This window comes from Gouania willdenowi, chromosome 14, assembly GCF_900634775.1.
Source record: "Gouania willdenowi chromosome 14, fGouWil2.1, whole genome shotgun sequence".
NCBI classification, from domain to species: domain Eukaryota; kingdom Metazoa; phylum Chordata; class Actinopteri; order Blenniiformes; family Gobiesocidae; genus Gouania; species Gouania willdenowi.
Window position 1 is genome coordinate 16,489,460 of NC_041057.1, and position 24,402 is coordinate 16,513,861.

The window sequence follows — 24,402 nt, forward strand, 5'->3', positions numbered from 1 at the left end:
AATGTACTAGATATGGCCCAGATCCAAAAAAAATATGACTTCAATAAAAACCATTTTCAAAAAAAACAAAAAAAAAAAAAAAAACATTTTCAATAAAGAAAAAGGTTGGATAGTATTAGGGCTGCCAACTTTGGTCGATTATAGTCTACTAATTGGTCGATACCGTCGTGGTCCACCAAGATTTTCATTGGTCGATCAGCAATGGTATCAGTTTCAATACTGTAAAAAAAAAAAAAAAAAAGTGCAATGCACTTATATAGGTGATAAGGATTAAATATGAATATATTGTATTTAATGCCTAAACATGATTCTATGTCTAGCAACAGATCTGTGTGAGTCACTCACCACATTAATACGATCCAATGTGGGTAAAATGCCTTACAACGACAATGATTTGAGCAGGATTTGAACTATAATATATATATACAGTATATATATACATATTTCCAAGTCAAGTTAATTTTGATAGCACTTTTCATGTACAGGACAATTCAAAGTGCTTTACACAAAACAAACATCACAGTAGTGCTAGCACATCATAAAATCAGGAAACACCATTACCATTTTATATATTTTATACACAGTATATCGCAACATAACAATATTTTCATTGATGAGGAAGCATAACATGGTAACCAAGAGATACAAAACTAATTAGATGATAGATAATGTTTTTATCCGTTATCATAAGAGATGCTAACAGAAAGCTAACACAAGAGGAAGGTTACGTTTTATGGGCTTGTTTATTAATTTGTGATTTTAATTGTAATTGGAAAAAATGCTGGTCACCGTAATTGAAATTGATTGGCTCCTCCTACCAACACTTTAAGAGCTCCATGGTTGCTGACCACCTGCACCTACTGACCAATCACACCAGGTGTGTGTGTGTGTGTGTGCGTGTGTGTGTGTGTTGTACTTTAGAGGTCAAAGGTCGTCACTCACTATGTGGATGCAGTAATAACTCAATGAGGAACTTTATTGATGTATTTTTATTGCTGGTGCTTTATCAAATAAACGCTGTGCTCAATCAGGGAGCTGCTCCTGTTGTCTCTCTGATCATAGGAAATTCATGGTCCTCCCTGAAGGCCAGAATGGCTTTAACCTGCACACAGGTAGACCAGGAATAACCATGTGAACCAGTTAAACAAGGTGAATCAGTTAAACCAGGTGAACCAGGCTCACCTCCATCAGAGACTCCATCACCTCCTCCATCAGCTCCTCCTCCTGATAGCTGCAATAACACGGAGGCTCCATCCACTCCACCTGAGAAACAGTTGATAATGTCAACATCAATGCCATCACAGGGCGTTCCACGGTACTGATGTACTAATACGGACCTTCGTCATGTGACCATCACTCGCTGTCTTCCAATCCGGGGCATGGAAGGTGGGCTCTGTCGGCTGGAACCAACCCTCTGTCTGGTGATAGATCACTTTGATGCATCGCTCCGAAACAAAGAAGCGTAGCCTGGCCACGTCCTGATTCGCTGGTTTTGATTGGTCCCTGTTAAACTGAAGCTCCACCTCCTTCACCAGTTCCTCCTGAAAGGTCGAAGGTCAATTAGATTCATATTGTGGCCTTTAACGTCACACTGGGGGGCAAATTCACACCCACAAAGAACAGTCTACCTGTTGGTGTGTAAGTTAAACTGGTCATCAATTTAACTGATGACTGTAATGCGTGTGTGTTGATGTGTATGTGTGTGAGTGTGTGTGTGACTGGTACCAGGATCGTGCTTGGTTTCAGCTTTCCGATTTCTATTGGTTCGCAGAAGATCACGTGACGCCGCGACAGGAAGTCCCACCTTCGTTCGAAGGTCTCTGTCATCTGATTGGGCGTCAGCAGGCGTTGCTTCGGCAAGTCAAGGGGGCGTGTGTCGTTGAAGTCCATCTGAAGCTCGACACCAGAGGTGAAAGGTCGATTCCTGAAGACTACACACACATACACACAGATCCAAAGCAAGTGTGTCACAACCTGTGCCTGTGTGTGTGTGTGTGTGTGTGTGTGTGTGTGTGTGTGTGTGTGTGTGTGTGTGTGTGTGTGTGTGTGTGTGTGTGTGTGTGTGTGTGTGTGTGTGTGTGTGTGTGTGTGTGTGTGTGTGTGTGTGTGTGTGTGTATGTGTGCACATACCAGAGAGGTGCAAGGGATTCCCCTGTTCAAAGGTTTCGGTGCTGCTTCCGTCCATCATGTTCTCCTCTCTCCGAAGCAGGAAATCGCTCCTGTGTGTGAAACTCTCAGTGTGCCGTTCTACAGACGAACCTCACACACACACACACACACACAAATTAATTTAAATTACTAAAACTCACAAAATCATTTGACCACATTATTCCTTAGGTTTTTTGTGGTTGCCGTGGTAATGGGGTGGGGTAGTCATGTGACACTTACTGTCGTCATCCTGGTATTTCGTCCATTGTGCTGTCATACCGTCCGTCCTGCTCTGAGGAGCGAACCTCTGCAGCGTGGACCTCCAGTAGGTGGTGGTCCTTTGTCCATCCGGCCAGCAGCTCTTCAGCTCTGAGGACACAGACATTGATAGGCTCACAGACCGTATGTCACCTCTGAGGCTAAGACCACAGGACTGTTTGATTTTTTTACCTTCATCTGAGAGGTTGATACTAAAGGAACTGACCCACGAACAGGAAATTGCTATTCTGAGCTGCTGGACGTCCTGCAACGCACACACAATCACAGAGACACAGTCACAGTCACTTGGGGTATGTGCAAATAGTCCCTCATATCTCCTTTCCCATCCACATTTCTTTAACCACCAGACGTGTTAAAGCGGAGTCCATGATAAGGAGTGTCCCAATTCGGTAAAAGCTAAGGAAAGGAGGCTCAATGCTTCCTTTATAACCTAATTTGCCTTGGAAACCAAAGGAGTCGAGATAATGCTGCCTCACAATTCCTTGTGGTGACAACATTTAAAGGGTTAGGCTGAAAACAGAACACTCAAGAAAAAGGGATCAGAATAGGCCTATATCTTGCATAAATGTAACAATTTCATAAAATCATACTTATTTTGGATTATTGTTGATTTCTGAATGGAAGGTGAATGTAAGCAACCGTTCTCAATGTGACTTTCATTTAGTGTCACTTTTGTTCTTCTTAGCCTGGTAACTACATTCCCTTTGATTTCAATTCAAACCTTGTGATATTTGATATTATATCAGCGGTTAGAGGCACAGGGAAATAATAAATGCGCTGTTAGAAATGTGTAGTTTTTTTCACTTTTCTGATTATTATGTCACCTAGTGGAAAACAACATGATAGCCTTTCCGTAACTCCTTTATGAAGTCTCCAAACACCTTTCCTTAACCCTGTTATGTCATCCACGGGGTTAAGGAAAAGTGGATAGGAAAGGAGATATAGGAGGGACTATTTGGAAGCAACCACAATCTCACACACATAGTCACAGTCAAAGACACACACCTCATCCTCTTCCTCTTGCTCTTCCTCATCTTCTTCCTCTTCCTCTTCCTCATCTTCTTCCTCCTCCTCTTCTTCTTCTTTGTCATCGTCTTCTTTTTCTACTTCTTCCTCTTTTTCTCCACCTTCTTCTTCTTCTTTTTCTTCTTCTTCTTCTTCTTCTTCTTCATCTTCTTCTTCTTCTTTCTCTTCTTCAGTCACCCTCCTCCTTTGAACCTTGACCAGCGGCTCCCAACATTGTTGCTCCTCAAACTCAAATTGCATTTTCTACACACACACACACACACACACACACACACACACACACACACACACACACACACACACAAAACAGGGGTTCAGGATATGTGTGGTCGATGTGTTTCAAATGTGTGTGTGTGTGTGTGTGTGTCTGCTCACCGCACAGCCTCGATCACACTCCTGCATGTTGATCCAATAATTGCGATGATTCCAAACGCTCTCAACTCCCAGGAAGTGACAGCTGTCGGTGCTGTAGAGACGTCCTGTCAGCGGCTCGATGAAGAAGTCCTGTTTCACGTCTTGAAGATTGGAACGCACCAGAACCCAGCAGTGAACACGATGACCAATCAGATGGTCAGGCTGCACAAACAACAACAACAGCCACCAGAAAAACAACAATGCAGAGTAATGAACAACACGACAAACCATAAACAAAAGATCAAACACAAACATTTTTCTTGTTATCACATGACTGAGTTTTACCTCCTGCTTCTTCTGGATCAGATCATCTTCAGAGTCCTGAAACACAAAACAAACAAACAAACACACACATTAGTTTGCACTGCGGCCTCCTGTGAGGAGGCTCCGGATGGGCCTGTACTAGGAAGCTGGATAAGTATATTCTGGATATCGCTCCGTTAGCGGGCTTCACGTAACCAAACATTCTCTTTCAGAGAGCCCCGTTCCTGATTTCTCATATGAAGAATGCTCGACACAGGCTTCATCAGCTGACTGTAGATCAGTCCATCAGGTGCAAATCTATACACTTCCTAAAGGATGTCTTTGGTAAATGAAAGGAGTGCATTTCTCCATTATTAATCTTTCTTTCCTAAACGCAGCTGTCAAATCCACGCACCAACCAGGATCTTCTAACTAAGGGTAGGTCATTTTACAAGAGAACTGATTGGTTAGGAGGCGGGACTTGTGCTAGCTCAGATATTATCCACCTCGTAAACCTTGTCCCTACCAGGGTAGGTGTTTGTTCAGCCTAAGTTACCACAGTCATTTAGCCCGGTTAGAAGTTAGCCGGCATCGTAGTACACCACACACTGAATAAATCCCGTAAGTTAGTGCGATAAGAGGAAATCCAGCTTCATAGTAAAGGCCTGATGTGCAGTTACCTCTGTGTTCTCCAGGGGGCAGAGCTGCAGGCTCCTGTCCAGGTCACATGTCTCTCTGTCGGCGTACCCGCTGACGCAGAAGGCGTCAAAGTCTGCCCCGAGCAGCAGACTGCACAGTAGGGTGGAGTACTCGAAGCTGGAGGCGGAGCGACGCCGCATCACGGTCGTCGGCGAGCAAAGAGACAGAGGCTGAAAGGGAGAAAACCAAGTTGATTCGGAGTCTGTTCCATGAGGAACAGCAGCTACTGATAGATAACAACAACAAGCTGTTTTCAAAATCACATATTAACTTAAGTCTGACTTCAAAACGAGTATGTAGTGCGTTCCAATTTGAGAGTATGGAAAGATAGAGTACGCGAAAAGTACCTGGATGTATACTATATCGGCACATTTTTTAAGGACGCAAGGTGAGCACACTAGTCATACTTAACCGTCCCATGATGCATTGCGGAACGTAAAATCATGCTGACACCGGCTTGAAGCTAAAAGTCAAACATCCCCGTTTCTAAATAAAATCATCTCTTCTTGTCTTTTATTTGTTTTTTAATGCCTTTGTAAACAGGGCTTTTGTTTTGAAATTAACCGGAAGTTTTGTCAGTAGCACAATTGCGGATCTCCGAAAATCTCCAAAACGTCGGCATGATATGTGCTTCCGCGACTTTTATAGAGGAAACCACATGTTGATATTCTACTTGGTCACTTTCTCACTTAAAATGCTTTCAGAACTTTGAAAGGTGGAGAATCAACAGAGACATTTAGCCTCAATGTGTTTTCACTTTTTGTCGCTGTAGGTTTGAAATGCAATTTGGGAAACTTGGAAGTATACTTCAGTGGGAACAGTCACTATCCTAATCATACTGATATTACTGTATATAGTAGATAGCATATACTGTACTCATTGAGTATGTAGAACATTAGTATGCGATTTCAAACACAGGCAGTGATTGGTTCAGAGACAAGTTTCCTGACCAGTTCTGTGGGTGAGTCCAGATGTTTCATTGACAAGAAGTTGGCCACAAAGGAGGCGCAGCCCTCCATGTTGTAGAAGGATGGCAGGTGGGGGGTCGTAGGTCTCAGGGTCGTAGACACAAACTTCTACAGGAGACACAACACAGCACCACTCACAATATGCAGTCCGTCGACAGAGAATGGTTCAGACATTATGGGTCCTACCTTAATGCCGCACTCATTTTCAGGGTAGAGGAACAGCAGTTTTCGTTCCGGATGTAAAACGGAGAATTGAAGCTGAAATCTTTGGGCCGCTGCTATCAGCTGGAGCTCACCCAGAGAGTTTGTTTTGTAGGAATCAGGCCTGAAGAAGAAGGGAACAGCCTTATTAGCTCACAGACATTGACATGATAGAAGCCTTCTACAGACACCAGCCACAAGATAACATGTTCACTGGTAGAGTCGTAACACCTACTGGTACAATTGTTTAATGTGTCAGAACCTAAGGCATCACAAGATAACATTAGCACCAGCTGATCCATAACAACGACTTCATGAATGCATGTTCAGTGTGTTTGAAACCAGTCACAAGGTAACTCAAACCAATGGAACCATAAAACCAACTGTAGTACAATGGCTGTCAGAAGGTAGTCACAAGATAATATGATAACCAGTTGAAGCTGAAACACCAACAGCTTTCTCTTCCAGAAGATACAGAAGTGGAATTACTTTTTCAAACTTTGCTTTTTTTTTATGATACCGACTGACTTTGGTCGTTGTCAGGGACTCAGTTTACCAGTGAAAAAGCACTTCCACAAAAAGCAGTTTATATGTTGGTGTATCAGTTCAACTGGTCATCATTACAACTGGTGATTCTTTAATGCTTTCACTCAGTGTTTAATCTCAACCATCTGTTCAGCCCAACACGATCAAAACACATCCACATAATTTATTCATAGGTTTTACTACAGCTGTCAGAATCAGTCACAAGGTAGCATGATTCGCGATTAGTTGGAGTTATATTATAAATTGGTTTATGACACAAATTGGCTTTGTTCTTCTGACTGTTTTTAGGAAAACTTTGAGATATTTAAAAGGAAAGGGGCGTCACAAACATGAGGTTGTATCAATATTTTCAAGAATCAGAAATGATAAATTGAGGTGTGTTTTTGTCTTACAGGGTGTCAGCAGCTCCTTGTTCCACCTGTTGCGCCTCCATCTGTCAGAAAACACACACACACACACACACACAAAGGTCATATGAAGAAGGGCTGTATTAAGCAATGGATGATGCTAGTTCATACAGTATGACATTGATTTATAGTGTTATATTATTATTAGTTTGTGTTTATTTAAAAAAACTACAACTGATGATTGTTGTGTGTGTGCATGTAGTAGCTAACTTATTACATGATGTGTATTTTTACCAGTAGGCGATTAGTTTTTTGTTTTTTTAACAAAGTGGAAGCATCTTGTAATCAGTTCAAATAATGTTGCTAGTTGATATGTAATTACAGAACTCTCTCCTGGTTGGTTCTTGTCAGACTTCCCAAAGCAGGCCAGATACCACAGCACACTGATAACATTCAACAAAGTCTCTCCCTGAGGAGGCTATGCCATGTTTTGACTACCACTATTAGCAACGTACATAATCCTGAGAACACTGAACAGCAGACGGATTCACTGAGGCACTTAAAGTGCATCTTAGAGTGTACATGTTAACAAGTAGCAAGAACAAAGCTTACTAGTTAGCTAGTTAGGGTCTATTGTGGTTTTATGTGTCAACTAGTGATGCTTCAAAAGAGTACAACATTTTATCAGATGCTGAAAGGGCTGAAAAAGGCACACGTTCATGTTTAGTTCTATTTTTGACTGAGATTTGTTTTTGTTATTTCAGTTTGAAGTTATTTCTATTCATTATTTGTCGAACCATCCATCCATTTTTTGACCCGCTTGCTAATTTTTTCAGGGGCGCGGGGGCTTGATGGTGCCAATCTCCAGCTCTCATTGGGTCTTAAGCGTAGGGTACACCCTGGACGGGCGACAGTCCATCGCAGAGCAACACACAGACAACCACCCACACTTACGTTCACTCCTAATGGGCAATTTAGAGAATCCAATCAACCTAGTCATATTTTTGGATTGTGGGAAGAAGCTGGAGTAAACCGACGCAAGCACGGCGAGAACATGCAAACTTCACAAAGAAAGGACCCAAGCGTCTACCCCTTGAAACAAGGACCTTCCTGCTTTATGAGGCAGACATGCTAACCACTACACCAGGGGTCTGCAACCTTTACTCTCAAAGGAGGCATTTGGCCTCATCTCACCTGGATTAAAGTCCTTCCAGAGCCAAAAAAAATACCATCGCAATGAAGACAATACAGTGTATTAAATTCTATACAGTTAAAATTGTATAGAATAATGTTTGATTTAATTTGAATTGATATTAATCATATTGATCATGTAAATGGCAATTTAAAAACAGTTTAAAGTAAAATGAAATAAATTGACATCAACAAATAAAACAGTATCTTGCATCTTCCAATTCTTACGCATCTCAGTTTACATGAACACGTTATAGAAAGAAATTTTTTTCTAGTTAATGTATTTGAAAGGCTACAAAAAGTATCTTGAATTTGATAGCACATGATCATGTGATCAATACATTCTAATTGCTCATTTTCGCCACACATAAAGCATGCATATATAACCGGCACATTGGCGGTTAAATGAATCTGTCCCCACACAATTAAAATCTCTATTTTCTTCCAGAATAGTGTTTTTGTTGGTTTAGTTATTTTACCAGGGATTTAAAACTTAAGGTTAGTCACAGGTGCAGGAAAAGTTGATGGTCTGTAGATGTTGCAGGAGGTGAAGTAGGAAGTTGCTGAGTCATTGCACAACGTGATTTATTTAAGGTTAACAAATTGTTATCTTGATTATATTTGTCATTAATCATTAATAGCCTCTGTAACAAAATAACAACTCTTATTTTGATATTTCTTAAAGCTATAGGGAGCCATTGCAAAAGAGTCAAAGAGCCAAATGAGGCTCCAGAGCCACAGGTTGCAGACCCCTGCACTACACCAACGTGCACCCAAAATTGTAAGCATAATTAGGCAATTCTGACTAAATAGTAAATGTTAAAATGAACAAGATTTAAATAACACTTTTTATGACAAAGTAGTTCCAAAGTGCTTTATAAAATCAGCTCATTCACACAGGATTATCATTAAATATTTATGGGGTGCCAAATGTAAAAACCCCGTCACTGTTTCATAGATGACATATTTTGAACATTTAGCTCATTTTTTCTTTCATTTGGGACAAATTAATGTAAAACAACATGCAAATGTTAAATACATGTTAGACATCTAAATCTAAATGTTAAATCTCGTGCGGGGCCTCGTGATCGACAGTCGCAGGTCTGCCATAATTTCTAAACATTTAGTTTTACACTTGGCAAATTTAACATTTATATTTAGATTTCATATGTCGGCTATGAAAAAGTGACTGAGTTTTTACATTTGGCACCCCATGATTATGTAAATAAATAGACAATATTATACAACAGGCAGTATTTACATTCTTGATTCAAGAATATTTGCTGATTTAATAAAAAATATCACATTGGTGACATCTGCTGGTCAATCATTATGTGGTGTTTTGAGGATATTATATATATTAGACCTACTTTAGTGGTGTTTAGTGGCCGCTGAAAATTCTTCCGGCAGTCACGAGATTTTGCGCAGCTTTTATCTTGGCAAACTAAGTTACCATGACAACCTGTCAACGTCGCGCTGTTCTCTAATGGTTTTTTATCTGTGGACGTCATTGGGCAGTGTCGCTAAAGATGAATAAATTAAGGCAAGACTTGTCATAAAAAAGGTTGCAAAATGACGTTGTGCAAATCTAGGTGTTACACTGAAACTGCGGTGCTTATGTAAAAAAACAAAAACAAAAAACCAACAAAAACTAATTATTTATTATAATAAAGACAACAACATCACCACTGAGGCGTAGAGTAGTGTTTGGTACATTTATAATGGCTACAAAGATACAGGAAGAAGCTGTTTTCCATGGCAAGCACTGCTTTCACTTCTTTAAAGAAAAGTAAAATGCAAGGTTTATTCTTGTCTTTGGAGGGAGGAAGATGAAAACATGCTGGGATTGGTTCCAAAACGTTGAATCTCCCGCTCCCCCATGTGACCAAACTCTAGCATTGCAGATGTAATTATTTTTTATTGATTTAATAAATTAAATCATAATGTTAAATTCAATGTGTTGGCTATCATTGAAGCCCAAGAGTAACATACAAATTGATCCTCCTGCTTTCCAAAAACTGTAAACCCTAGGGTTGATATTTTATTATTATTATTATTATTATTATTATTATTATTATTATTATTATTATTAATAAAATTATTATTATTGTTGCTATTGCTGCACTTTCCACTGCTTGAAATCACAAATACCTAGTTGGTATTAATGGTATTTCTCTCGTCTCATCAATTTACAATGCGCGTACTCTATGTGAGCGACAACAAAGAACACATAAAATATTACATTTGAGTCCAAAGCTCTGATACAGATGTGTTACTTTGTACAAACAATATTGAAGATAAATAGATGCAGCCTAAAGTCCTGTTTCCTCAACTAAGCGATCATAATAATGACAATATTACACACTTATTGTATATTTAATGATTATTTAATGTTCTGTAAGCCCTGAGTTTTTTTCTCCATTTTTTTTTTTTTTATTTGTAGGAGATATTTCTCATTTTTCTAATGATTGAGAGATTTTAAAAAGGTATACATGAGATGTTTCAAGGACAAATTCTATTAATGCATAATAAAGGTGGTTGGCCAGTTGAGTACTTTGATGCCGAGGTCAGCCCAGGTGTCCTCTTTTTTAGAAATCAAAATTAAAATATGGTCACAGTGAAAAAACATTACTTTTGTACAAGAGTAAAAGCAAGTGGGCCGTGTGTCTTTTAGCAGACCGACTGCTTTTTATTATTATTATTATTATTATTGATTGTTATGCACACTACATTCTTGCTTCTCAGCAGGGTTGGGGATCAATTACAATTACGATTACAGTGACCAGCATTTTTTCCAATTACAAATAAATTACTATTATATTTTTATCCTCAGAAAGTCAATTACAATGATGTTCTCAATTACTAAAGTTAAATGACAATGAATCACAATTACTGAGCCTGAAATAAATGCCCTAAAAACATAACCTTCCTCTTGCGTTATAGCATTCTGTTAACATCTACTTTCTGTCCATTCTATTGGTTACCCTGCTAGGTTTAATTAATGAAAATATAGGTTTTAATATTCATGATGTGGGCATCTGAGCCTTTTTTTTTGTGTCAGTATAGCGCTCGATTTCAATTTTATTTAAATGGTAAAATGTGGGAAAGGTTGATATGAAACATATTTGAATAATTGTTAACCACATATGTGTAGAACTGAACATAGAACTAACATGGTTCCCCAGTTTTGCATTAGATTATCATTGATAATTTTTTAAAATAAAATTTTCATTACAACTACAAAGTCAATTATCTGAACTCAATTACAATTTCATTACGATTATTTGACAGCAACATATTTTTATAATCACATTTACAATTATAGTTATGCCGCAATTGTAATTAATTATCAATTACACGATTACAATTACAACTGAGCCCAAACCTGCTTCTCAGTAACAGTAAACAAATAAGAGCATAGAACATGACATCATAAACAAGAATATATAGAGAAAAATTAAATAGAATAAAGAGACATTGTATGAAGGAAATAAAAATGAAGTAGATCCGTCTAGATTCAAGAGGTTAAAAAAGCAGTCAGAACTCTAATCTTTAAATAATTAATTTATCAAATGAAATGTGTGGAAATGACTTCTTATTATTGATTAATTTGATGGATTCTATGTAGTATTTACACTCAATGCTGAATGCTGTGGTTCCCAGACTTTTTGTGCTCAAGGCACACCAAAGGTAAAAATCTGAAGGCACACCTATTGTGCAAAACAGCATGTACAATGTACAATATCTGTAAATGTGTATAATTATTTACTAATGCCAAATAAAATGTGACAAAGACAACTATATTACTCGTGAAATATTTATTAACAAAGTATTTAAAAAAATAAAATAAATGAAAATTTAGCAATAGAGTTTGCCTCTGTATTATGAATTGAGCGCATACAAAGTAGTAAATTAAAACAATTGTTTTTGTGTAGGTGTATATTGCAATAATAATGTATGGCTGTCACAAAATCCCACGGCACGACAGTGTGCCACGGCACACCGTTTGGGAACCACTGCTGTAAAGTGTGGATTAGTTTTCTGGAATTTGGACTTCTGGGTGTGGAATTAACCGAGTAAACTCATCAGGTGATTTGTTTGTTGTTACCGCACAGACAGACTACTCCACGGTGTCCGTGCGACGTGTCTGTCCCTGAGTGGTAATGGCATGTATTTATGCAGTAGTGACCTTTGAGACTACAAACTACTAGTGCGCGTCCCATGAGCCCTCCCTCCTGCTGTTCACACTCGACTCCACCCATTCCACAGAAAAGTCCTCCAACCGGACTTTCCTCTCCGCTGTGCGTAAAACAGGAGGAAGTTCGCACGGAAACAGCCTCTAACGCTGCCATCCCGGCTGGGTGAGCACTATACTCTGACCCTGCTCCACTGATTATCCATCATGTCATCCCACACGACCAGAAAGACGACCACCACATCGTACCGGACCATGAACGTGGCCTCCCCGGAGCCTTTAGCCACCTCCGTGTCCACCGTTGCGCCGCAGGTCACCACCCTGCCGTACGCGTTAAACGGCGGCTCCTATGAGACGGTGCGCTACCTGGTACCGGTGCAGCAGGCCATGCAGCAGCAGCAGCACTCCTACGTGTTGATGCAGCAACCCATGATTCAGCAGCCCGTGATGCAGCAGGCCATGATGCAGCAGCCCGTGATGCAGCAGGCCATGATGCAGCAGGTGGTGTCCCCGATGTACCTGCAGAGTATGCCCCGTCTGAGCGTCAGCAGCCAGAACTCGGACCTGATGATCCAACAGCAGAACTCGCTGGAGGTAAGATCACAATGACAGACCACCATGGAAACCCCTTTAGAGGATCTACTAATGCATGCAAACACTATAAAACACAACAAACCCACTGTTTGTCCAGACATCTGGAAGACAAACTGCTCCTGGTCTTTGTGTGTAATGTTCCGCCCACTGTTCCCAATAGATCACTTTCACTAACAACTCAACCCCAAATGGACTTCTAACACTAGCTTTTACCCAAAATAAGGATCAATAGAAAGTTTATTACAGTGGTGTCCATCTATGCTTGGTCATGGTGATTCATTGTTTATATCAGTGTTTCTCAAATAGGGGTACATGTACCTCTAGGTGGCAAACTTTAAAGACAGAGGGAGTGGAAAATCAACAAATACATTTGTTCAGCGTTGGTCCCACTTTAGCTGTGAGATGAAATAACAACTATCTATTCAGGAGCCATTAAATCAGTGTTTTTCAACCCTGGGGTCGTGACACCATGAGGGGTCGCCTGAAATTTTTAAAAAACTAAAATAGATTTTTGAATTTTTTTTTTGTAAGTCTTTCTTAAATTTGAAACAACACACAATCCTAAACAACTGTATTCCTATATTTTCCCTTTGTGAAATATAAATTAGGTTAATAAAATAAAAATAAAAAAATGATAATGTCTGAGCTCAAACATGATCAAAAATAAATTTTAGAAAAAAAAAATGTCTTTGGGGTCGCCAGAAATTCTTGATTTCAAAATGGGGTCATGATCCAAAAAAGATTGAGAACCACAGCATTAAATACTGTTTTTTTCCACTTAATTACAAAATGAGATTCTTTAAAATGTGTTATCACTCATTCATTCCATCATTTTGCTCTATAGTTGTTTAGAAATTGTTTTCTAAGCAAAATGTTATAATGGGACAAAGAGGGTACTTGGATTCAAAATAAGAGAAAGGGCACTTGAGCCAAAACTGTTTGAGTACCATTGGTTTATATGTTACTTTGCCTTGTTTATATGGGCGGTATTACAGAACTTTGTGGAACCTTCATGTTTTAACTAGAGTTTAGCGTTGTTGTGATTGAAAGAAGCTACAGTTACAATGAATGCAGTCATTTAGTTTGAAACTAATAATGTTTCACTAAGAGTCAAAGCAGGCCCTGACAGGCACTCATTTGAGAAAGTACTGGGCTCGACAAACTGCTTTAGATAAACCAGTCTCCCCATGTGAACCCCTCTGGGAACCTTTAAGGACAGAGCAAAGCCAGCAGTGAAAGGAGATAACACTGAAATGAACATTATAATGGAGGTATTTGACATATTGTGTTCAACCTGCGTAGAAATGTTGTAAAACACACATTGTAAATTCATCAATATGAAATTCATCAATGTGCTTTAAATGATATTGAACATATTTATGGAATCATTCACATAATTTAGGTTTAAGGTTAGGTTTTAACATTTCTTACCTGGAATGGGCCAAAGTGTTTTTGCAAGAAATTGACAAAGATGTATTTCTGATGTATAACTTAGATTATTATTATTATATATGGAAATCTTCCAAATTCACATTGATGTATTTATTACATGTGATTACATAAAAGGCACACAAGCCTTCAGTATTTATTGCAAAACACTAACAATTTAAAATTATTTTGAATGATTTAGCAGTTGATGTTTTGAGTTGTATTTTAGGGTTTTATTAATTTTATTTACACATCACCTAAAATATTGCAGTTTAAAACTTCTCTAAAACATGTTCTCTCTGAGCATAGGTTTGCTCCCAGGGTTCTAGAGAATCTGCAATAAGTCTTAAAAGGCATTGAATGAATTAAACATATGCACTGGTTATAATGGTGTAAGGACAATGGCTATACCGGTGTCATGTACTGAGTACGCATTGTACTGAGATTGCGTATGCGTGTATATTCACATGCGCGTACATGCGCACTACCGGAAAATTGATTTTTGTTAAAAAAATAATAATTCATTGTTGTTTATTTTTGTTTTCAAAGTGAACGGACACAGGTTTTATTTGTTTATTGGATTAGGTTAGGGTAGGGTTGGGCAAAAAAAAATCGAATAATCCAATTTGTAGATAAAAAACAATTTTTATTTTGCAAATTCCAGTATTAAAATGTTTTTTTTTCTTTCCACCACAGTTTTTTTGAACTTTTTTATTTGTTTACATTTGTTTACCCTTTGAGTAGGTTATGTGTATGCCACAAGCATGTTCAGTTTTTTATTTGCACTACGCTGAGATGCTAAGGGAAAAGTTTGTTATTTTTTTAACTGTAATATAACATGTTGTAGAATATGTAGTTATCTGATTTCTTAATCAGAAAAATTTAAGCTACTGTGAAGTTGCTGTTGCACTTTTGCTTAAACCTGGGTTAAAGCTTGAAATTGTTGAATGACAGAGCCTCATTTATTTTTTATTTTGGGATTGTTCTATGTATTTTAGCTCGAACAATCACAGCAATAAAGTTGCGCTTTTGACAATATATCTGATGTCTGCAGTCATTTTGAAGTGCATTAAAAAAAAAATCAAAAATCAAATCGAAACTCAAATTTTTCTTTAAAAAATTGGAGATTTTTTTTTTTTAAGGCAAAATTGCCCAGACCTCACTTAGGGTTAGGGTTATAATTTCAGTACGGAGATAAGGTACTGGTTCATGCTTTTTGGCATGCATGTTGTTTAATGATGTTTGATTAGGAGATAAAACACTCCATGAAGATGAATGAATAGTTTTCTGCCAGCTGTCCTGTCAAATAAACCTTAAGGTAACCCTAAGGAGTTGATGTGGTTAGTTAAAGAGTAAAACTCTGGACTTGTACTTGCCAGAATAAGTGCGTATGTCTGTCTAATTAGGAGCAGGCATGGGCAACAGGCAACCCTTGGCCTAATTTTAAGGGGCTTCAAAGTAAATGCAAACAATGACTTCAACAATAGACAAAATAACATTTTGTGGTAAAAGTTGCCCATCTCTGGATTAGATAATTCGTTTTTTTTGGGCCGAGTTCACCCATTGGTTGTTCACCGCTCAGACTACTGTGCTGTTAAACACTTCCTTTGTTCATTGTCTGAATTGGAAAGGAGTGGAAGAACTGAGTGGGACAATCTATGCAATGGCGTCCCACCATGTGACACCACCTTTTCATTTCTATCGCCGTGCTGTGAGATTTCACGTTGATGTTGCATAAACAAGTGAGTTTGATGGATTGGAAAGAAGAGGTGACCCTGCATTAACCAGTAAAAGTGAAGAAGATAAGAAGCTCGCAGAACAACCCAAACCGAGGGAGGTTTAAAGCTGTGTTGCATTCAAGGACACCCAGCTATCACACAGGCCGTGTTACAAACTGTATCTAATTTCCTGGAATGCCCAGTTTTGTTTCTGCTGCCACCTTTTAAGGTAAACATTCTTGACGGCTTAACAAAGCCAGCCTCGCCTCATTTCATCGTATGGAGACACACCCTCGTGCACGAAGACGAACACTGGCATGTTTTTATTATGCTGGCTGGGTTATGTAAGCTGAGTTACATTACGTTGATGAGAGGGTATCATCTTTGTTCTCACACGAGACATTTGTAATTAACCGTTTTTTTAAATAAAACATGTCAGTAATTATCGACTCACTCTGAAATCCACATCACACCCTTAGCCTCTGAAATACTTTACCCAAAGTGACTGGCTTTCCTTTCCATCAGTGAGGAAGAATATAGAAAAAAAAATACCAGGCACTCTTTTAGACCTTGTGCAGAAAGTTAAATAAATGAAGATGAAAAAAAACACCCATATATTTTGTGTGAAGCGTGAAATAGGAGAGAGCGAAAAACAAACTAACTGTGATATGGATCAGAAATGGGAACGTGTGGGTTTCTCTGAGACTATAAAATATTAAAAAGATCTGGTAAATACATAAAGAGCAAATCAGATTGATACAAAGTTCATCTGCTTCTTCAGCAAGGTTTTTAAAAGCAATGATACCACTTGTGTTGGCTAAAAGAAAATACAAAAGGTGAAGGAGTATGAGGCTTAAAAGTAAACAGCCAAAGTGATACTATGTGATAAACATGACACAATTTTAATAATTGCTGACTAGAGAAGCTACAAATTGCCCTGAACTGTTAAAAACTCATTAAATGGTCATAAAGCTGTCAAAAGCTATTTGGTAGATGGTGTCCAAATCTGCCCAGAGGGTGAGAAAAGGTCAAATGTCTACCCTCTGCAGGACAGGTTAAATAGAGAAACAAGCACTTCTCTCTGGTCTAAAACGTTGACATACAAGGATGAGGCAGAGTTGTGATAACGGTAAACGCACACCTTTTGTCTGTGATTGAGTCCGTTTGGCGGTGCTTCACGTGCTGCAGCCATGAAAGGAAATAATAAAACCCTGGCACTTGAATCCATCTCGGTTCTCTCTTTGACTCAATTCTCTGTAGAAACAATTCTCTGATCGCTGCACAAAAAGTTAAAACATGGCTGTGACTGGAAAAGGCAGTGACCGGGGCTGAGGTTTGGAGCTGACCAATCACAGCCCTTGTGTTCCACGTCGCCTCGACGTGTAGTCAGGATTTTTGGGAAGAGCACGTCAGGTCACGGGGAGGGGGTCTACAATTTCACGCAGAACCATATATCAGGCTTAAGGTTCAAACATACTCGGGCGGAATGTAGACGGAGCGGACTTCACGCGGACTGTCCGTAGTAGTTTCCAGTAAAATCCTACATTTCCCACAATCCTTAGCACTTCTGTGTAGTCCTTGTTCTCCTTCTGGGACGTAAATATGCTCTGTGGATGTCCGCCCCAGTATGTTTGAGCTTATAGGCCATTTATGTGAATCGTATAGATCCAATAAGTTTTTTCTGGCGGTTCATTTTTTTTTCCATTGGTCAAAGTTATTACAGATTTACAGCTGCTACAGATGATGGATTTTTTTCATTCCTTTCTCAGAGCACATAAGATCTTAATTTATGTCAGGAGATAAAGAAAAATTCAACCAAAAACTTAAAAAGTGTGTCTGGAGAAAATTGCTTACCCTAGCTTTATTGAATCATTTAATCGACCATTGAAAATTGAATCCACTCATTGGGTGACATTAATGCTGCTCTGATTCATACATCTTTATATGACATTAGATTATACATAATTAAAAATGACCTGTTTGAATAATCCATGTCAGTACAATCTGGAGCTACCTTTTAATTGGAGTTTACACATGGTTTTAAATTACACTAACATTTTGACATACACTTCTGTTTAATTATGGTTTTCTTTTTAATATTAATATTATTCATTTTGTTTACCCACAGGAGTTGAAAACCACTGTTTTCTGAAAAAAATTAATAAAAAAAAAAAAAAAAAAAACTGAATAAAAAATAACAATGCGGAAAACATAGAATTTGGGGGAAAAAAATGGAATTTGAAAAAAATAATAATAATTCTATAGTGCCCTATGTAAGTCCTGTTAATGTTTGCCAGTTATTTCACCCTACAATGAATGTGCAGTGCAGCTGAGAACAAAGCAAATGCAGTGGAGAAAGAAAGAGTGGCTGGTAAACGGCTCATGGATCAACAAAGAAAGCTGCTCTGAGAGGCTTGTCTCGATCAAAAGAGGAAAGAAACAAGGGAAATTATGGAAACTGTTAAAAGCACCATAAAACCAGTAGCTCAGCAACAGTGGTGTTAAGTAACAAAGTGAATAACTGTACAAATTTTAGGTACTTTTACATTGCATTTCTTCATATATATATTTGAATTGTTTTTCACAAACCACATCTTCAGTGGTGTGAATACATGTTTTTTTCTGTTTTGGACTGAAGAAAATAGTGTATTTTGCCTTATTGTGTTCTTCAGAGTGTTCAAGATTGCTTAATTTATGTGTTCAATTCAAATAAATTATCTGGGGTAAAATCACCCCACGATAGATTTTTTTTGTCACCTTTTTCATGCCTTTGGTGTTTATATGTCTGTACTCTGGCCTCTGTGGGCCATTTAAAACACAAATATGTTATGCTCAGGCTTCTCATTATTGAAATTCACTGGTGTCCTAGCCACAGTTTGCTATCATTACTGTAATCAATGTCCTCCTCAAATTCAGTTTTGCTTGTCATCATATTTTTGTTGTGGTTCTGATGGTTCTTGTATTACTAAATCATGTTTGTTTGAGCGTTGGCGAGGCTAAACCTAACGTTGACACATTGTCAGTAGTGTACCTCTGGATTGATGGGTGTTTCGGTTGTTATTACCATACACCCTCCCCAGAAGATGGCCCTTACCGGTTGATCAAACCCTGGATTCTGGATTGTGACTCCTGGATTAAAGACGGCACTTTTGTGAGGATGCTAGCTCTTTGTTTTTGAAGACTTACTTTCTCCAAACCTGTTGTGTTATTGCTGCTTGTGCTGTGGTTGAGGCCCTTTTTCAGCATTTTGTTTGCAGGTATGGATTAGGGTTAACTGAATAAAACTTGTCATTCATTTCTTTGATTCCTCCTGTGTTGTTCTTCTGCAGTCACATTCACAGAACATCAGAAGGAAGTCTTCGTCAGTGTTCAGTCAGTCATCCAGTCCCATCAAGAGCCCAGAGATGAGTTTTGGGGAGGAGGTAAGAACACACACACGTACGCATACACACAACAAACACGTGTACACATGTGCTCACAGACTCCTGTGACAGACTGAAGCCCATCAACTACAAACCCTTATGCTTTAAATGAGTTTATTAGGGCTGGTACTTTATCACCCTCCCCCACGTCCTAAGATAACATTGTTAGAAAAATATTCAAGCCGAAGTGTTGGCCAATTCCTTGTGAAGACATTTAATGGCAACTCCCATGTTAGTGTAAATAAAGCGGCAAGTTGAAGCTGTCATCAGTGAACCGGCTGAGAACCATTAGGCTTGTTGCTGCACGCTGTGGGCAATCATTTTCCCAAACACTTCATTAGAAAAGAAAGAGAAACCTGCAGAAGTATTTCCAACCAACCAATTTCACACAGAGATATAAAACTAACCTTCCTAATCTTTGTAAAGGAGGCACAGAGGATGAATGGATGGATATTTCAATGAATGAACTGTATGGATCTTAAGCTCACTACGACTTTAAAGCTTTGTAGCTTGGGAGAAGCTAAACCGATCCATTGAAGTGTGATTGCTAGCTAGTCCAGATCATATCGGGAGTTAAGTCAGGAGAGTCAGGAAAACCAGCATTTTAAGTGAGAGCGCGTGGGCTAACTGTTAGCTTAGCTCTCATCTGCTTCACTAAACCAGATAAACATCTTTGAATCATATCCAGACACTTTAAACTGCACTCTGACCTTGTTTGGAAGAACAGTGTGGAAAAAATGCAGAAAGGGGTGTGTTAGGTTCATATGTCGGTTAGTCTCGAACACACCTAGTGGCATGACCTTGAATACAGGAATACAAGGCGGTGTGTGAAACTATAGTCATATTAACAGTAAATCTTGGCTTTTGTCTTAAAGTCCTGTTCACAGCTGGGAGCATTTGCTGGTACACAGGACGTGTGCGTTCTCTGGTTGCCCGTGTTCACACTGTTACAACAACGCTTTGTTCAAAATCACAGGAGCTTCAACCGTCACGCTGACAAGCCAATCACACTGTGAGTGTTACAATGAGGTGTGTCTGGCCTTTTTCCCAGAGTCCTTTGCAGGGTCTGGATGCATTCCTTTCAAATCCTTTGAACCTGCAGTTTCATGTGAATGGCTGTTACCAAAACAGGGAGCTCCTTTGATTGATATCTGTTTGCTGTGTGCACAGAATTTTCACAGCATCCTAATGTAGGTGCCTGTGATGGTTGTTTATGCTGTCAGGGCGATAATCTTATCTTCCGTTCATGCTGCTTTAACATCATGTCGGATACATATGAATATTTACACACCATTAAAGCAAGAAAAGGAACAATGGCTGTTTGATGCACATGTGTGCATTTCACTATTCATGTAAAACAAAAAAAATGAATAAAATAAAATAAAATAAAAAAATATATATATATATGTCAGAGAGGACTATGGGGAAAAAAAACACAATTACTAAATTCACACAAAAGGGACGATAAAAATACACAAAATTATGAAAGAATATGCAAAATGACTCTAAAAACATAATATATTATCACAAAACCACATAAAATGACTCCAAAAACACACAAAACAACAACCAAAATAGACAAAAACCTCTGATGATTTCTTTATTATTGCTCAGATTAGTCATTATTCCAAAAGCAGACAACTTTTTTCATAATATGCCCCTCACTGTGATAAAAGTTTCCTATCTCTGAGGTAGAGATAGTATTTGGCATTAAAGCTTGGGTCACAATGACCATATCTAAGTGGATGAAGTAATTTACCATGCAGGCCTTAATGCTGAAGTGGTGAGGAGAAAGAAAGAAGCCAGGCTTAGTTTCCATAAGCGTTCAGTAGGTAAACTGGCCCAGTTTCTGTGGTGGTAATCGAGAAATAAGGTGTGGTGGGGAATGGTTTTCAGTACAGGACCAGTTTGACTTTGGCAAAAGCAGATAATGTGCAATGAGAATATTATGATTCAGCTTCTGTGAACCCCAGCTCTACTCTACAATCGATGCAATTGTTTGTCCTAAAAAGTTCAAAGTTTCTTCCTGGATGTCAGTGACTCTTTCTTGCATCTTCTGCCGCGAGTTTTGCAGCGACTTGTGTAATATGTGCATTCAAATGACTTGTGCCGCAACTTGCTGGGCATGCGTTTGCGCTTGTTATCGTTAGCTTTGATAAAATAATTTAGGCTGCCAGTCATGAAAATAGTCAACTCATTTAACCTTATTAGGCATGTTTTGCACAATGATAGTATAATAGTCAGTAATGACATCTGAAACAAAATGGGAATGGATAAACGGAATCAAGGAAATCGAAGGCTCGACTAAAGCCTTGGAAATCGAATGTCCAGCCTCTCTATCAGAAGCTTAAAATAGGTTGAAATTAGTTTAGTAGTAAAATTAGTGTGCAAGGGTTTATTTTATTGGCCTTATTTGATCCTAGTCAGAGTTGCTACTAGAAACCTTTCCTAATCATTGCTAATGCATTCATTTTTTAAATCAACACCTGACTATTGTAAAATGTATATATCGAGTTACATAAAATTCCCCTTTTAAATGATCGTTAAGTCAACTGCCAAAACCAACTAAACTAGAATAAGGAGCTGGGAATTCTGAGTCCAAGGTGTGGCTAAGAACACATATCTACGTCTATTCACCCTGCTTTGTAATACTGGTTCAAACTAAAGGCCTACAGATATAAGGGTAATCATACCGCTATTTGCTTATTATTGATGTAATCGTTGTCACTTACAAAACATGTCAGAAAGCAGAGAAAGATCAAGTAAAAGTCATCAGATTGTTTTTGAAAACTGACGACAGCAACTATGAGGCATAGCCAGAAGCTAAATAGTTCATCAGCCTGACACGTAAATTTAAGAGGCCTCTCGTAACTCTCTCATGACCTAAAATGTTTCAGCTGTTGAATTTAACAATCCTTTGACAAGCCAAAACGTACCGATAGCTGGCTTGTAGTCAGTCAACTTTACTCAAGCCTTTTCAAATTGCCTTGAGCTGTAGCCTCGAGTGCAATCATTCACAGGTTGATACACGCTAAAGCTACAGCTTTAGGATGCTTACGACCTAACAGTAATGCTTGACTTTAAAAAAGAAAATGTATTTTTAAAGAAAGCCACTAGGGGTGTGACGATACACGCAGCCCACGAGACGAGACACAATATTGGGTTCACAAGACGAGATTTTAAAAAAACTACAATGGCAAAATATATGACTGGACCAACAGACCGAGTGTCACATGCATTTTGAAATGTTTTATTATAACTCTTTACAAGCATGATGTAAGGATGAGCTTTTAATGAACTTCTTCTTCCATAAATTGAAACTAAAAATTGATAAAAGTTAAAATAAATTAAACAAATTATCTATTTCTTTCTTTTTTCAATTGCAAACAATATTATGTGCAAAACCAAATCAAAGTTCCACGCTGTCAATACAGAGTGCAAACAGAGCATAACCAAGTATGTCATGAACAACAAGCTGCAACTACACAGCCATGTTTTTTTAACTGTTAATAAACTTCTTCTTCCACAAATATGGGTACCCACATCTGTGGGTAAGGTCATTTTTGTGTGCGCTAAGCACTTCAAGGATGACTGCTTCTGCAACCTCCACCAGTGTAAAGAAGGATTTGCCGAAAGACTTTGTCTGATTGAGGGTTCAATTCCTTCTATCTTTGGAGACGACGAACAGAGCACTTCGGTAAATAACGCTAAAAAGTCTGATGATAAGACGTCCCTGTCATTGTTTTGTTAGCATTAGCAGTTGCACCGTCTTCATATGTTAGCGCTGTGTGCTCGTTTTAGATCCTTGATGATATGGCCTACGTGATTTAATTTAAGTCTAAAGTTTTCATTAGTCATTTCATTTTGCCGTTTTTGTGAAAAGACTATTAAAATGCATTTCGTGACGTTAGCTTGGCGCTAGCGTTAGCTCGGTGCTAGCGTTAGCTCGGCGCTAGCGTTAGCTCGGTGCTTGTGTTAGCTCACTTGTTAGGGTTCTGCAGGTTCATCATCTTCATTTTCATCTCGCTCTGCCGGGTCAGACTCTGGCTCAAACATGTAAAGCTGGATGGACAAGTCTTCTGTTGTTGACATTTTGTAAATAACCATAACCTCTAAATAAAAAGTTTATGCGCCGCTACATAGCCGTATCTCTTCTATCAAACTACAAAAATGGCCGAACAGGGTGGAGTTGAACCGAGAGTCACCTCTGCAACCTGGAGAGGGGGCGGGGTATGGAGTGTCTCATTTGCATTTAAAGAGACCACACCAAAATGAGTTGCACTTAGAAGCACATCAGAAAAGGGCCTGTAGAGCTATAATAATGAGGAATTCAGACCCAAGCATTGCAGTTCCGCTTTATATAGACCACAACTGTATGATTTATATGTAAAAAGGAAAGATTTAAAAGCATGATATGTCTCCCTTAAAGCCCAGCATGGTGTGGAATAGAAAGACAGAACTGGGTTTTTTACAACTTCACTACAACCATATGCCAAATAAAAACAACCCGTCTCATGCCCCTATTGTGGCCAGGTCAAGTCTTCTCATAAAACTATAAAAAAGTCATAAAGTATGGCTAAAAAGGTCAGTTTGCTGCAAACCAAACAAGTTTATACGTTAGTGCATTTGCTAAACACCAAAAATAACTACCTTAAAAAAAAACAATACTATCTGAAAACTGTCTCAACAATGGTTTAGCACAGAGATGTGTCCTACCTAGAGAAGAATGGCCATGGTGTCTGATTGCAAAGTGTTGGCCACAGTTACCATATTTATTTACTATCTACCTTATTTTAGCTGATTCTTAGTATGCTAACTGCCTTATAACCCATATCAGCCACTGCTAGCATCTTTGCTATGGTGTTTTTGATTTTTGCATGACTTAATATCAGATTTTTTGCCTTTTCAGCAATAATAAAACAACCCTGTTAGGGTTATGGATAATTTTAAAAACAAATTTAAACATGTATGTGTGAGCAAAGC

The 24,402-nt window shown here is 38.6% G+C and overlaps 2 protein-coding genes across 2 annotated transcripts in view; one reads left to right on the forward strand and one right to left on the reverse strand.

Annotated features, from left to right (window-relative positions):
* Nucleotides 1-974: 974 nt before the first annotated feature.
* ccdc135 (coiled-coil domain containing 135) lies at nucleotides 975-9,538 on the reverse strand. The gene is made up of 15 exons (XM_028467079.1): nucleotides 9,433-9,538; nucleotides 6,917-6,957; nucleotides 5,964-6,102; nucleotides 5,760-5,885; nucleotides 4,791-4,979; nucleotides 4,153-4,188; nucleotides 3,829-4,029; nucleotides 3,433-3,696; nucleotides 2,599-2,671; nucleotides 2,389-2,517; nucleotides 2,131-2,259; nucleotides 1,726-1,931; nucleotides 1,338-1,541; nucleotides 1,183-1,263; nucleotides 975-1,102 (listed from the first exon to the last, which is right to left on the reverse strand). The coding sequence occupies exons 2-15, from the start codon at nucleotides 6,955-6,957 to the stop codon at nucleotides 1,028-1,030; spliced, it is 1,893 nt and encodes a 630-aa protein (XP_028322880.1). The 5' UTR covers nucleotides 9,433-9,538; the 3' UTR covers nucleotides 975-1,027.
* Nucleotides 9,539-12,307: 2,769 nt separating this feature from the next.
* The window catches only part of pof1b (POF1B actin binding protein), a 39,361-nt gene continuing 27,266 nt past the window's right edge, over nucleotides 12,308-24,402 (forward strand). The window contains exons 1-2 of the mRNA XM_028466971.1: nucleotides 12,308-12,851; nucleotides 19,327-19,419. Coding sequence (XP_028322772.1) covers nucleotides 12,465-12,851; nucleotides 19,327-19,419 — 480 coding nt within the window. The 5' untranslated portion in view covers nucleotides 12,308-12,464. The remainder of the gene's footprint in view (nucleotides 12,852-19,326; nucleotides 19,420-24,402) is intronic.

Coding starts and splice junctions, on each gene's coding strand:
- ccdc135 (XM_028467079.1), bottom strand. CDS start 6,957: ATGGAGGCGCAACAGGTGGAACAAGGAGCTGCTGACACCCT. Junction 4,189..4,790: donor GCCCCCTGGAGAACACAGAG/GTAACTGCACAT, acceptor TTTGTGTTTCAG/GACTCTGAAGATGATCTGAT. Junction 3,697..3,828: donor AGTGTGATCGAGGCTGTGCG/GTGAGCAGACAC, acceptor GTGTGTGTGTAG/AAAATGCAATTTGAGTTTGA.